The following is a 14661-nucleotide window of genomic DNA, read 5'->3' as shown; positions in this document are numbered from 1 at the left end:
CCCTGAAGCAGCCTTCAGGCAAGAAGCCACCAAGTGGAACTGGAAAGGAATGATCCTGTGAATGTCAGAAACAGAGTTTGAGATGTGTAGGCAATGGTTTTGTGTGTGGTTATTTTAAGAGCCAAAGAGAAAGGAGTTAGGAGAAGCAACTGAAAAAGCATAAAAGTAAAACCAGTCACACACACAAAACAAAACCCTTGCTTTATTATAGAACCAAACTCTGGGTCCTCCAGAACATAGGTTGCCAGAGTTTGACCTCACCTAACTGTAATCAGGAGTAACTCCACTGAGACCAGTGGAGCTGTACTGAAGTAAATGAGAGCTGGTGGTGTGTGTTATATCTATGCAAGTCATGCCCAACTTACTGTGTGTTGCCCAGCTGGCAGGCTGAATCTGGCTTGTCCAGCCCCCATGGAGGATTCTATTTTGTAGAACAAACCTCTGCACAGTGTGACCTTGCATGTGCCTCCTATGAGGTCACACCGTATGGAGTACACCATTTTGTACAGAAAAGAGCACTCTGTAAGCTCAAAAGCTTGTCTCTCTCATCTACTGAAGTTGGTCCAATGGAAGATATTATCTCACCCACCTTATCTCTCTAAGGCACACAAGCAAGCTGTTGCATGGCTTACTAAAACTGCCTCAACACACCACAGATGAGATCAGTTCCTTTTTATCTTGTATTATTTCGCCTGTCTATTGAGACTGGAAGTTCTCTGGGGGCATGGACTCTGTCTTCTGTTTTGTTCAGTGGTGAACATACTACTGGGATTTAACAAGTAATTAGAGCTGGATGGAATATGAGAAACCACCATAGAAATCTTCAAAAAAGTTTTTTCTATTTTCTGGGGGGTGGGAAAGGCAAAGTTTGATAAAACACAGAAACAGAGAGGAGAGAAGAGATAAGAAAGGACACGTGGGGGAAATACAGCTTTTGTTGATGTCCTCAGAATGCAGGGCAGCGGGTCAGTCACACACAGATAGATGCTTTAGGCTGGTAGGTTGAGCCATGACAGCTGTTGCTCTGGACCCCAGCTTGTTTCCCCGACCAGGAACGTCATCTGGTTGGTTGGCTAAGGTCCCTCTCCTTCACTGGTCCTTCTTAGGACAACCAGAGCTGGCTGGGTTGTCTCACCTGGTCATGCTGGTGCAGTACAGTGCTGTTGATTTCAGGGTTAGGTGAAAAGCTGAGGAATACACACACACACACACACACACACACACACACACAGAGGAGAGGAGAAGAGAGGAGAAAGATTGTGCAGGATGGAAAGAGACACATGAAGGAAGGGAAGATAGAACAAGATCTCACATGTATCAGGTTGGGTCCTTGCTGGGGCAGTGATGATGGTCAAACATCCCTACTGGCGTATTAAAGTCTGAATGTTATGGTAAAAATCCTTCTGCTGCAACTGCGGGGGTTGTAGAAGTTCCTTTTTTAACTTCCCAAGTGTCTTTTTAAGGCCCACCCCAAAAGTGGTGGGTAGAATGGTCCATCCTTTCATTATTTTGTGCACCAATTAGGTCTAATGTCCAAAGTAACAATGTTGATCCATAAAAGTGGCAAAGAGTTCTGTGGCACCTTATAGACTAACAAATGTATTGGAGCATGAGCTTTTGTGGGTGAATACCCACTTGCATCCGACAAAGTGGGTATTCACCCATGAAAGCTCATGCTCCAATACATTTGTTAGTCTATAAGGTGCCATGGCACTCTTTGCCACTTTTACAGATCCCGACTAACATGGCTACCCCTCTGATACTTGAATTTTGATCCATTGATTTTGGTTCCCTTTTCCTCTTGTTTACTAATCATGCTCTTAACAATGTCCAGTAGACACCTCCTCCCCACTATTTAAATTAATTCCATTTGTCTCCTTCTTAAATCTTTTCTTAAACAATTTCCTATAACACGTCATTGTGACAATTCATGACCCTTCACCCACTTTCCATGGGTTAGGCTCACAATTCAAGTAGGTCTGTCTGCTCTCAATTATTACAACTGTGTTCACAGTCATGACCATTTAAATCCTGCTCTGTATTGTTCTGTTTCTCAAGAGCAAACTTCTAATGTAAGTCTGGAGCAATTCTAATGAGTAGACTGAAATAGCTCCAGGTTTACATAGGTATAACTGAGATCAGAATCTGGCTCTAAGGAAATAAAAGCATAACCCACTGGTACGTACATGTTCCATGTCCCACTCTGTGCCTGATCTACTGAGGATATGGATCTGTTACAGCTCTCTGCTGTCAGGCATGACTCTTTAGCTCTAAAGCTGTAGCAGTTTATGCTGTTAGCTCCCTAGCTTCCTGTTCAACCCTCCTGTGCCAGTCAAGCTAGCAGCCGTCACAAAAGCACTTACTCTGAATCTGGGGGTATTTCATCATTAGCAGAAGTCCCCAGCGCAGTGTGGTGGAAGTGGTCTCCATGCCAGCAGCAAATAAGCTGCTCACAAGTCTCATTAAATTGGCATTATGGAAATATCCATTGGCATTTCCCTTCTCCTGAAAAAAAAATTATTAACACATTAAAAACTCCAGTGGGCAGTTATAACTTAGAGAGCTAAATCATATTTACTAAATAATAAAGTATATAGTAAAAAATAAATGTAAAAGAACCAAGAGGGCTTTGATCAGATGCCCTCAGAAACATATAGGTATCTTCTCTACTAAGGATCAGTCCTGAAAAGTGCTGAGCACTCTCGATCCAATTCACCAAACCACATAAGTATGTGCTTAACTTAAAGCACAGGGATAGAGCCACTGATGCCAGGAGTCAGGAATATGCTTAAAGTTAAGCATGTTTTAAGTGTTTCACTGGATCACAGTCAGAGTGCTCATCACCTTCCACAATCAAGTTCATAGAGAAGTGTATTTTTCCTATGCAACCACCACCAACCTGAGTGCCATAGACTTGGGAAGCTAACATGCTGAGTGCAGTTCAATCTATGGTCTTCCAGACCTATCTGAGTCAGCTCAGGACAATTACTCCATATATGATTGAGTCCAATCTCAGACACACACATGTGCAGCTTGCCATCTTGCACAATCAACCACCTGTACTCATGCATCTAAGCAAACAATGGAGATCAGGACAGGTGATTATCGTAACACTATTATGGTGAAATATTCTGCACTGACTTAGTGCTGGCCAGTAAAGGCTACATATGCAATGCCTACTGGACAGTGATCCCGCTCTTCTTGGTGTCAGTTGTATCTGTGCTTGTCATAGTATCTTTCCCCAATCTGAAACTTAGAGTCCAAAAGTTGGGGTACCAGCATGAATTCCTCTAAGCTTTATTACCTGCTTAGATCTGATAAGCTGCCACCAATTAGGAATTCCAGTGACTGATACACTCTGGTCCCCCCAAAACCTTCCCTGGGGACCCCCAAGACCCAGACCCCCTGGATCTTAACACAAGGAAAGTAAACCCCTTTCCTCACCGTTGCCTCTCCCAGACTTCCCCTCCCTTCTCTTCCCTTCCAGGTGTTCCCTCCCTGGGCTCCTGGAGAGAGAGACAGATTCACGCTCCGTGAATCTAAAACAAAGGGATTCCACCCTTCTCCCCTCCCTTCCCCTTCCCTGGTGAGTACAGACTCAATTCCCTTGAGCCTCAACAAGGGGAATAATCAGATAGGTCTTAAAAGCAAAACTTTTAATAAAAAGAAAGAAAAAAAAGTAAAAAAGTTATCTCTGCAATTTAGATGGTAAAAGTTACAGGGTCTGTCAGCTTATAGACACTAGAAAGAAGCCTCCCCCCAGCAAAAATACAATTTAAAATACTTCCAGCAAATTACATATTTGCAAATACAGAAAACAATCAAAAGACTATAACCGCCTTTCTTACTAAATACTCACTATTCTGAATATATAAGAGACTGTAGCAGGGAGATTGGCAAGAAACCTGGCTGCACGTCTAGTCCCTTCCAGGACCCAGAGAGAACAAAGCAAAACCCAAAAAACACAAACAATGGCTTCCCTCCACTGAGATTTGAAAGTATCTTGTTTCCTGATTGGTCCTCTGGTCAGGTGTCCGGTTCACTGTTTGTTAACCCTTTACAGGTAAAAGAGACATTAACCCTTAGCTATCTGTTTATGACAGTGCTAGAGGCTTCAATGGCAATGCAAATGGACTCTTAATAACAGTAATACCTATTTCATAAACAATAATTAGTAGATCTCAAAGTGCTTATAGTGGAGGCAAATGTCATTATTATAGATGGAGAGATGGAGGCACAGAGAAGCTAAATGACTTATCTAAGGTCACCCAGGAGATGAGCAGCAGAACCGGCAATCATCCAAGTCCCACTCCATTTCTTGATCCATTAAGCCACAATCACGTCCTATTCTTTTTTCTCTTTTTATACTTTATTGTTATTTGTAGTTCATTCTCTCATTCTTTTGTGATGCACATGAATTGTATGCACATCTGGGCAGCTGGGAAATAATCCAGCAACAAAGAAAAAGTCCACAGGAGATTTGGCTCCTTTTGACCAAGTACATCAATCTTTCTGCAAATATTTGAGATATTGACTTTTCCTGGAAAGACTATTCATAGAACGGGGTAGGCAACCTATGGCAGGGGTGCTGAAGGCAGCTCATGAGCTGCTTTTCAGTGGCACTCACACTGCCAGGGTCCTGGCCACCGGAGCGTGGGGCTCTACATTGTAATTTAATTTTAAATGACGCTTCTTTTAGATTTTTAAAACCTTATTTGCTTTACATATAACAATAGTTTAGTTATATATTATAGACCTATAGAAAGAGACCTTCTACAAATGTTAAAATGTATTACTGGCACACAACACCTTACATTAGAGTGAATAAATGAAGACTCGGCACACCACTTCTGAAAGCTGGCTGACCCCTGTCATAGAAAGTGCATTTCAAAGTGGCCTGCTTGTCCCTCTGCCCAAGGAAAGATCCTTTTCCTAGCCCATTGTTTTGACCATTTCACCCCTCTCTGCATCCCTCCACTGGCTTCCCCTTCTGATTGCTTTCAATAGAGAATCATAGAAACGTAGGGTCAGAAGGGACCTCAAGAAGTCATGTAGTGCACGTCCCACGGCAAGGCAAGATTAAGTATATCTAGACCATCCCTGACAGCTGTTTGTCTAACTGTGTTCTTAAAAACCACCAATGACAGGGATTCCACACATAGGCGCCGACTCTCTGTGAGAGCTCCGGGGTTGGAGTTCCTTCCCAGCACCTCCCACCCACCGCGAAACACCTGTGATTCCACAACCTTCCTCCATAACCTGTTCTACTTAACTATCCTTATAGGTAGGAAGTTTTTCCTAATATTCAACCTAAATCTCTCTTGCTGCAAACTAAACTGATTACTTCTTGTCCTACCATCAGAGGACATGAAGAACAATTGATCAGTGCCTTCTTTATAACAACCTTTTACTCATTTGAAGACTATTATCATGATCTCCCACAGCGTCCTCTTTGCTAAACGTGATCAGTTCTTTCAACCTTTCCTTACAGGTCAGGTTTTCTAAACCTTTTACCATTTTTGTTGCTCTCCTCTAGACTGTCTCCATTCTATTCACACCTAGTGCCCAAAACTGGACACAGTGCTCCCACTGATGCCTCACGATGCTGAGCAGAGCGGGACAATTATCACTTGCCACTTACATGTGACCCTCCTGTTAATACATCCCAGAATGTCATTTGCCTTTTTCTCAACTGCATCACAGTGTTGACCCATAGTCAATTTCTGATCCACTATAACCCCCAGATCCTTTTCTGCAGAACTGTTGCCGAGTCAATGAGTATTTTTGCTTTTGATTTTTCTTTCCTAAATACAGTTTTTGTTTTTATTGAAATTCATCTCATTGATTTTTGGACCAATTCTCAAATGGATCAAGTCTTCACTCTCAAGGCCCTTCACCACCATTCCCATCCTGCCCATCTTCTCTCATTCACTGTTAAGATGTCGAGTCCTGGCTCCAGTTGACCAGTGACACCAGCCTTCATTGCCCATGTATTACATTTTCAAACAAGCACTCTGGTGTTTTCATAGAAGCATAGATTCATAGGACTGAAAGGGACCTTGAGAGGTCATCTTGTCCAGTCCCCTGCACTCATGGCAGGATTAAGTATTATCTAGACCATTCCTAATAGGTGTTTATCTAACCTGCTCTTAAAAATTTCCAATGATGGAGATCCACAACCTCTCTGGGCAATTTTCCAGTGCTTAACCACCCTGACAGTTAGGAAGTTTTCCTAATGTCCAGCCTAAACCTCCTTTGCTGCAAGTTAAGCCCACTGCTTCTGATCCTATCTGAAGAGGTTAAGAAGAATAATTCTTCTTCCTCCTACTTGTAACACTCTTTTATGTACTTGAAAAATGTTATCATGTCCCCTCTCAGTTTTCTCTTTTCCAGACTAAACAACTCCATTTTTTTCAATCTTCCCGCATAGTCATTTTTGTTGCTCTTCTCTGGACTTTCTCCAATTTGTCCACATCTTCCTGAAATATGGTTTACAGAGCTGGACACAATACTCCAGTTGAGGCCTAATCAGTGCAGATTAGAGCAGAAGAATTACTTCCCATTTATTGCTTACAACACTCCTGCTAATACATCCCAGAATGTTGTTTGCTTTTTTTTGCAACAGTGTTACACTCTTGACTTACATTAAGCTTGTGGTCCACTATGACCCCTTGATCCCTTTCCGCACTACTCTTTCCTAGGCAGTCATTCCCCATATTGTATGCGTGCAATTGACTGTTCCTTCCTAATTGGAGTGCTTTGCATTTGTCCTTATTGAATTTCATCCTATTTACTTCAGACCATTTCTCTAGCCTGTCCAGATCATTTTGAATTTTAATCCTACCTGCCAAAGCACTTGCAACCCCAACCAGCTTGTTATCATCTGAAAACATTATAAGTGTACTCTCTAAGCCATTATCTAAATCATTGATGAAGATATTGAACGGAACCTGACCCAGAACTGATCCCTGCAGGACCCCACTCATTATCCCCTTCCAGCTTGACTTTGAACCACTGATAACTACTCTCTGGGAATGGTTTTTCAACCAGTTATGTACCCACCATATAGTAGCGCTGCCTAGGTTGCATTTCCCTAGTTTATGAGAAGGTCATGAGAGACAGTATCAGAAGCCTTACTAAAGTCAAAATATACCATGTCTACCGCTTCCCCCCATCGCTAACGACTCAGATATCTCTTCAGACAGCTCCTTTCTCCCATGCTGCCCCAAACACTTGGAAGGAGCTCCACACAAGCATCTCTAAAACTAACACACTTTCCTTCTTTAAATACCCCCATAAAACTCTCCTTTGCTTTGATGTCTACAGAAAGCTGGACAGCAGTTAGGCCACTGGTCTAGTGAGACTATGGCTTATCATGCGGACCAATATTGTCTGACAGTTTCCTTGTGCTCCCTCATGCCCACATCGCTTCACATCTCCATATCCATCTGTTGTCTCTTGTCTTATTCTTAGACTGTAAATTCTCTGGGACAAAGACTAGCTATTTACTCCGTCTTTTGTACACTGCCTAGCACAATGGAGTCCTGGCCCACAACTAGGCTCCTAGGTGCTATTGTAATACAATAAAATAGTAATAGAAAAAATATTATGTGACCAGGGCCGGCTCGAGGCAGCAGCGAAGGAAGTAGGTGCTTGGGGCAGCCAATGGAAAGCGGTGGCACGTCTGGGTCTTCGGCGGCAATTTGGCAGTGAGTCCCTCAGTCCCTCTCTTCCTCCTTGAGCTGCCACCAAAGTGGTGCCAAAGAGGAAAAGAGGGAGCGAAGGACCCACAGCCTAATTGCTGCAGAAGAATGAAGCAGCATGCTGGAGTTGCCGCCAAAGTGATACCGATCGTCTTTATTTATTTATTTATTTCGATTCACTGCTTGGTGCTGCAAAAAATCTGGAGCCGGCCCTGATGTGACTAATCTGACCAATCACAAGTGACCAAAACAGTTAGAACTTTGAATCTTTATGGATTACTCCATCAGGTAAACATTTGGAAAGACGTTTGTCAAGCAAATTCCAACAATCAGTACATTTGAGGAAATTGCAATTAACGGAGGGATATTCAACTAGCAATGAGAGATTTTTATTCCTGATTGCTGCAAGAATTGCATAGATGGACCTCCTGAACTACTAAAACCAGTGGGACTCCATGCAGGCCAAATGTACCATTCATGAAATTCTTATTGCAAAGTTGGGGACAAAATTTGTTGTATACATTAGTCATTGCAAGTTATTTGCTCAATTCTGCTAGTTTGTTAGGTGCATACTTTACCAATGCTTGTTTTTCATGCAAATATGTTTTTAAATATAAAATATGAAAAGGAAACCTATAAGTCTGCAGCAATCATAATTACCTCCTGTTGTCTTACAAGGAATGCATCAATAAAACTTCTCTGATCATTTTTGTCCAGTTCTTTGAGGCGTTCTATGAAAGTAAGCTGTATAAAAGAGTGCAATTCACTTGTGTTCTGCAAAAGAATCTTGAAATTCTTGAGTAGAAATCCAAGGGCTGGGAACATGTTATATAGCTGAAAGAATGTAAGATGTCAGAGTAAGCAAAAATAAGTTATGAGAATACTTAACACCTATTATAGCACTTATCTGACAAAGATCTAAAAGCAATTCATAAAAGCAAGTGACTGTCGTTATGCCCATTTTGCAGATAAGGAAATTGAGGCACAGGAAGATTATCTGATGTGCTTGAGGGTATGAGCAGCTAACAAGCCCTCACTCCTCAGAGGTCCTGTCTTGAGGCACAGAATTGGGCAAGAATTCCTAGACTGCTGTCCATCCTGGTTCTTTTATCTGGATAGTGTGAATGCATAACTACTGCCCTCCACTGGATGGAATTAGAACTGCTCAACAGTATCTCAGAGGGTCTATATTGCTAACCAGAGCTGGTCAAAAATCCCTTGAATTGTCAAATTTGTACAGAAAAAACCACAAGTAAATGATTTTTTCCCAAAAGTCCCATTTCATTTTTGATCCTCTTTACTGCTAATACAGATTCTCTTTTAAATTCACTGTGACAGAAGGGAGGGATGAAATGGAATAAATGTTGTGAATCCTGTAGGAGGTGCTCAGTAAGAATCCATGAATACTGACGTGTATCCTAGTTATTTAGATGGGCTGCATAACACATATTAGTATAGGGGAATGCTTGTTATATACGATAATGCTTGAATTCAATAGTGGCTGTGGGAAGGGCAAACAAGGAAGCCACACAATGGCTTCTGAGATAAGAATAGCCTAGTACAGACTTAAGAGATCAACTGGGCATGTCCTACCTAATCATTTCCCGGCCACTGCAGGGGCCTCAAGCGTGGGTGGAACCTTGGTCTCTCCTGTTCTCTGCGTGTGGCATACAACAGTTTAGTCTCCTGGGGACTGAAAGGCTTTAGTCCAGTGGTTCTCAAACTATTTACCATGGTGGGCCACACACACAGCTCTCTATGTGTTATGTGGGCCACATCCACACAATATATAGACTACCTGTATGGCCCTGAGGGTGTCACATGGGCTGCAGCTGCATGCTGATTGGGTCACAAGCGGCCTGTGGGCCGAGAACTACTGCTTTAGTCTAACGCAAGTTATTGGGCTCAATACACTGGTAATTATATGAAATTTAATGTTCTGTGATACGCTGGATGTCAGACTAGATGGTTTTATGGTCCCTTCTGGCCATAAGATCTCTGAATCTCTGAAGAGGTTGTTAGTCACCAGGCGCTATCCAGTGGGTCACTACTCTAAGGCGGCAGGCTGACACTGACAGGTTCTGCGGAAGAGTCTGAAGGAATTGGGCTCCCAGGCCCAGGGCATGGGCAGCCTTAGGAAAGAATTAGACATGTATACAGGAGACTTTTCAACATTATTTTATAGTGCAGAATGCTGGGGAATGACAAAGTATGACACATGTTCAAATTGTCTTCATTCCATCTAACCTGCCTGAGAAAAACCCTCCGTATCTTTCAGCCCAGAACAATCTCAAAGCAGGATCTATTGACACAGTGCAAGCCAAGAAGATATGAGCACTATCATTGCCAGGAGGCCTGGAGATGTATTGGCCGTGTGATTTGGATGGAAACTGATTCATAGATTCATAGATTCTAGGGTCAGAAGGGACCAATGTGATCATCTAGTCTGACCCCCTGCACAAAGCAGGCCACAGAACCCTACCCATCCACTTCTATAACAAACCCCTAACCTATGCTTGAGTTATTGAAGTCTTCAAATTGTGGTTTGAAGACCTCAAGCTGCAGAGAATCCACCAGCAAGTGACCCATGCCCCACGCTGCAGAGGAAGGCAAAAAAACCTCCAGGGCCTCTGCCAATCTGCCCTGGAGGAAAATTCCCTCCCGACCCCAAATATGGCGATCAGCTAAACCCTGAGCATGTGGGCAAGACTCACCAGCCAGCACTCAGAAAAGAATTCTCTGCAGTAACTCAGATCCCATCCCATCCAACATCCCATCACCAACCACTGGGCATACTTATCTGCTGATAATCAAAGATCAATTGCCAAAATTAGGCTCTCCCATCATACCATCCCTTCCATAAACTTATCAAGCTTAATCTTAAAGCCAGATATGTCTTTTGCCCCCACTACTCCCCTTGGAAGGCTGTTCCAAAACTTCACTCCTCTAATGGTTAGAAACCTTCGTCTAATTTTGAGTCTAAACTTCCTGGTGTCCAGTTTATACCCATTCATTCTTGTATCTACATTGGTACGAAGCTTAAATAATTCCTAACCCTCCCTAATATTAATCCCTCTGATATATTTATAAAGAGCAAGCATATCCCCCCTCAGCCTTCTTTTGGTTAGGCTAAACAAGCCAAGCTCTTTGAGTCTCCTTTCATATGACAGGTTTTTCATTCCTCGGATCATCCTAGTAGCCCGTCTCTGAACCTGTTCCAGTTTGAAGTCATCCTTCTTAAACATGGGAGACCAGAACTGCACACAGTATTCCAGGTGGGGTCTCACCAGCGCCTTATATAACGGTACTAACACCTCCTTATCTTTGCTGGAAATACCTCGCCTGATGCATCCTAAAACCACATTAGCTTTTTTCATGGCCATATCACATTGGCGGCTCATAGTCATCCTGTGATCTACCAATACCCCAAGGTCCTTCTCCTCTTCTGTTGCTTCCAACTGATGCATCCCCAATCTATATCTAAAGTTCTTATTATTAATCCCTAAGTGCATGACCTTGCACTTTTCACTATTAAATTTCATCCTATTACTATTACTCCAGTTTACAAGGTCATCCAGATCTTCCTGTATGATATCCCGGTCCTTCTCCGTGTTAGCAATACCCCCCAACTTTGTGTCATCCGCAAACTTTATTAGCACATTCCCGCTTTTTGTGCCAAGGTCAGTAATAAAAAGGTTAAATAAGATTGGTCCCAGAACCGATCCTTGAGGAACTCCACTAGTAACCTCCTTCCAGCCTGACAGTTCACCCTTCAGTACGACCCATTGTAGTCTCCCCTTTAACCAGTTCTGTATCCACCTTTCAATTCTCATATTGATCCCCATCTTTTCCAATTTGACTAATAATTCCGCATGTGGAACTTTGTCAAATGCCTTACTGAAATCGAGGTAAATTAGGTCTACTGCATTTCCTTTGTCTAAATAATCTGTCACCTTCTCAAAGAAGGAGATCAGGTTGGTTTGGCACTATCTACCTTTAGTAAAACCATGTTGTACTTTGTCCCAATTACCATTGACTTCAATGTCCTTAACTACTTTCTCCTTCAAAATTTTTTCCAAGACCTTACATACTACAGATGTCAAACTAACAGGCCTATAGTTACTCGGATCACTCTTTCTCCCTTTCTTAAAGATAGGAACTACTTTAGCAATTCTCCAGTCATACGGTACAACCTCTGAGTTTACTGATTCATTAAAAATTCTCGCTGACGGGCTTGCAATTTCATGCGCCAGTTCCTTTAATATTCTCGGATGAAGATTGTCCAGGCCCTCTGATTTTGTCCCATAAAGCTGTTCAAGTATGGCTTCTACCTCAGATGTGGTAATATCCACCTCCATATCCTCATTCCCGTTTGTCATCCTTCCATTACCCCTAAGCTCCCCATTAGCCTTATTAAAGACTGAGGCAAAATACTTATTTAGATATTGGACCATGCCTAGGTTATCCTTAACCTCCTTTCCATCCTCAGTGTGTAGCGGTCCCACTTCTTCGTTCTTTGTTTTCTTCTTATTTATATGGCTATAGAACCTTTTACTATTGGTTTTAATTCCCTTTGCAAGGTTCAACTCTCTTGGCTTTTAGCCTTTCTCACTTCATCCCTACATGTTCTGACCTCACTAAGATAGCTTTCCTTGCTAATCCCACCCTTCTTCCACTCCTTGTAGGCTTTCTGCTTTTTCGTAATCACCTCTCTAAGATGCTTACTCATCCAGCTTGGTCTACAACTCCTGCCTATGGTTTTTTCCCCCTTTCTTGGGATGCAGGTTTCCGATAGTTTCTGCAGCTGCGACTTAAAGTAATTCCAGGCCTCTTCCGCATTTAGATCCACCAGTTCTTCAGTCCAATCCACTTCCCTAACTAATTTCCTTAATTCTTTAAAGTTAGCCCTTTTGAAATCAAAGGCCCTAGTCCCAGATCTATTTTTGTTTATCCTTCCATCTAGTTTGAACTGAATTAGCTCATGATCACTCGAACCAAGGTTGTCCCCTGCAACCATTTCTTCTATGAGGTCCTCACTGCTCACCAAAACCAAATCTAAAATGGCATCCCCTCTTGTCAGTTCTTCAACTACTTGGTGAAGGAATCCATCAGCTATCACATGCAGAAAAATCTGATCCCTACTATTCTTGCTAGCACTTGTACTCCAGTCTATATCTGGGAAGTTAAAGTCTCCCATGATCACACATTTCCCATTAGTGTTTACCTCCTTAAAAACATTAAAGAGGTCTCTATCCATATCCAAATCAGATCCCGGCGGTCTGTGGCACACCCCAAGCACTATCTCAGGGGAGGCTCTAGTAGCTTTCTTTCCCAGTGTGATTTTTGCCCAGACAGACTCTGTCTTGTCCATTCTATCACTTCTTATTTCTTTACAGTTAACCTCCTCATTGATGTACAATGCTACTCCACCACCTTTGCCTTTATTTCTATCTTTCCTAAATAGCTCATAGCCTTCAATACCTGTACTCCAGTCATGACTACTATTCCACCACGTTTCTGTTATCCCTATAATATCTGGTTTCACTTCCTGCACCAGTAGCTTTAGTTCCTCCATTTTGTTCCCTAGGCTCCTCGTATTAGTGTACAGACATCTTAATTTTTGCCATTTGGCTTCACTCACATTCTGTGCCCTGTTAGGCATGGATATTCTACCACCAACATCACCTGTTAGTCTGTTATCTACACTACCCTTCCTCCTTATGCCAATTCTTCTGTCCATGGCTGTATCCCCTCTTACTGTGTTTACTTCCCTCTCAAGGTTAAATTCCGGCATGGAGATCTCCCGGCGTGGAGATCTCCCGAACATCTCCCAACCATCTCCCCCAGATTTCTAGTTTAAAGCTCTCTTAATCAGGTCGGCGAGCCTCCATCCTAGAAGTCTATTTCCCTCCTTGCTCAGGTGAAGTCCATCCCGAGAGAACAGTCTTCTGTCCGTAAATGCTTCCCAGTAGCTGTACATCCCAAAGCCCTCCTTATAGCACCACTGCCTGAGCCATCTGTTGATCGCCATAATCTTGTCACACCTTTGTTGCCCTTCTCTAGGAACCGGCAGAATCCCACTGAAGATCACCTGAGCCTCGATTTCCTTAAGCGTCTTCCCCAGTCTGGCATAGTCTCCCTTGATACATTCCAGAGAGTATCTAGCCATATCATTCGTTCCCACATGAAGGACAATCAACGGATTCTTCCCTGCTCGCACTAGTATCCTTTTCAGCCGCAGGTCCACATACTGTATCTTAGCACCCGGCAGACAGCACAACCTTCTGTTCTTCCGATCAGCTCTAGTCACAGGCCTGTCTATTCTTCTCAGTAAGGAGTCTCCAATCACGTAGACCTGCCTTTTCCTGGTGACAGTGCGCTTCTCCAGTCTATCTCCCGCACCCACCGGCTGCAAGTCCTCTCGATTCCTATTCACCCTTGCAATCCTCCTGGGGCTTATATTTGGTGTTGCCTCCATTGACTCCTCTCCTCCTCTTGCAGGACTATCAGCTCTTCTCTTTTTCCTTGCCCTTTCTCCTTCAGCGACCACCTGCTGTGCCCCTTCTTCATTTTCCAACTCTGCAAACCTGTTCCTGAGTTCTATTTCTCCTTCACTGGCCCGTCTTTTCCTCTGCCTGGTTCTCTTAGTCACATGCTTCCACCGTCCACTTTCCTCCCCCAGCAGTCTCTCCTCTGAATTCTTTGGTCCTGCTTCCATCTGAGCTTATCCCTTCAGCCCCCTCGTGTCTGTGCTCCATCGTCTGCTCAAACCTCCTTCTGAACTCAACCAGAGTTTGCACCTGCATCTCCAGTCCTCGGATCTTCTCTTCCATCAGCTCTATCAGGCGGCACTTCACGCAGACAAAGCTCTTTTCAGGCGCCCCCTCCAGGATCATGTACATGCCGCAGCTTCCACATCCAGTCATCCTCATTGTGTCTTTCACTGCTGCCTCTGTAT

The 14661-nt window shown here is 43.2% G+C and overlaps 1 protein-coding gene across 1 annotated transcript in view; it reads right to left on the bottom strand.

The window, feature by feature from the left end:
• LOC127048826 (cytochrome P450 2K4-like) overlaps window positions 1–14661 on the bottom strand; it is a 43343-nt gene that overhangs the window by 12083 nt on the left and 16599 nt on the right. The window contains exons 5-6 of the mRNA XM_050948848.1: window positions 8364–8537; window positions 2364–2505 (exon numbers count right to left, since the gene is read on the bottom strand). Coding sequence (XP_050804805.1) covers window positions 2364–2505; window positions 8364–8537 — 316 coding nt within the window. The remainder of the gene's footprint in view (window positions 1–2363; window positions 2506–8363; window positions 8538–14661) is intronic.

The sequence above is a fragment of the Gopherus flavomarginatus genome, chromosome 4 (assembly GCF_025201925.1).
Source record: "Gopherus flavomarginatus isolate rGopFla2 chromosome 4, rGopFla2.mat.asm, whole genome shotgun sequence".
In the NCBI taxonomy this organism is placed as follows: Eukaryota; Metazoa; Chordata; order Testudines; family Testudinidae; genus Gopherus; species Gopherus flavomarginatus.
Note: the sequence above shows the minus strand (reverse complement) of the source record. Positions and strands in the feature narration are given on the sequence as shown.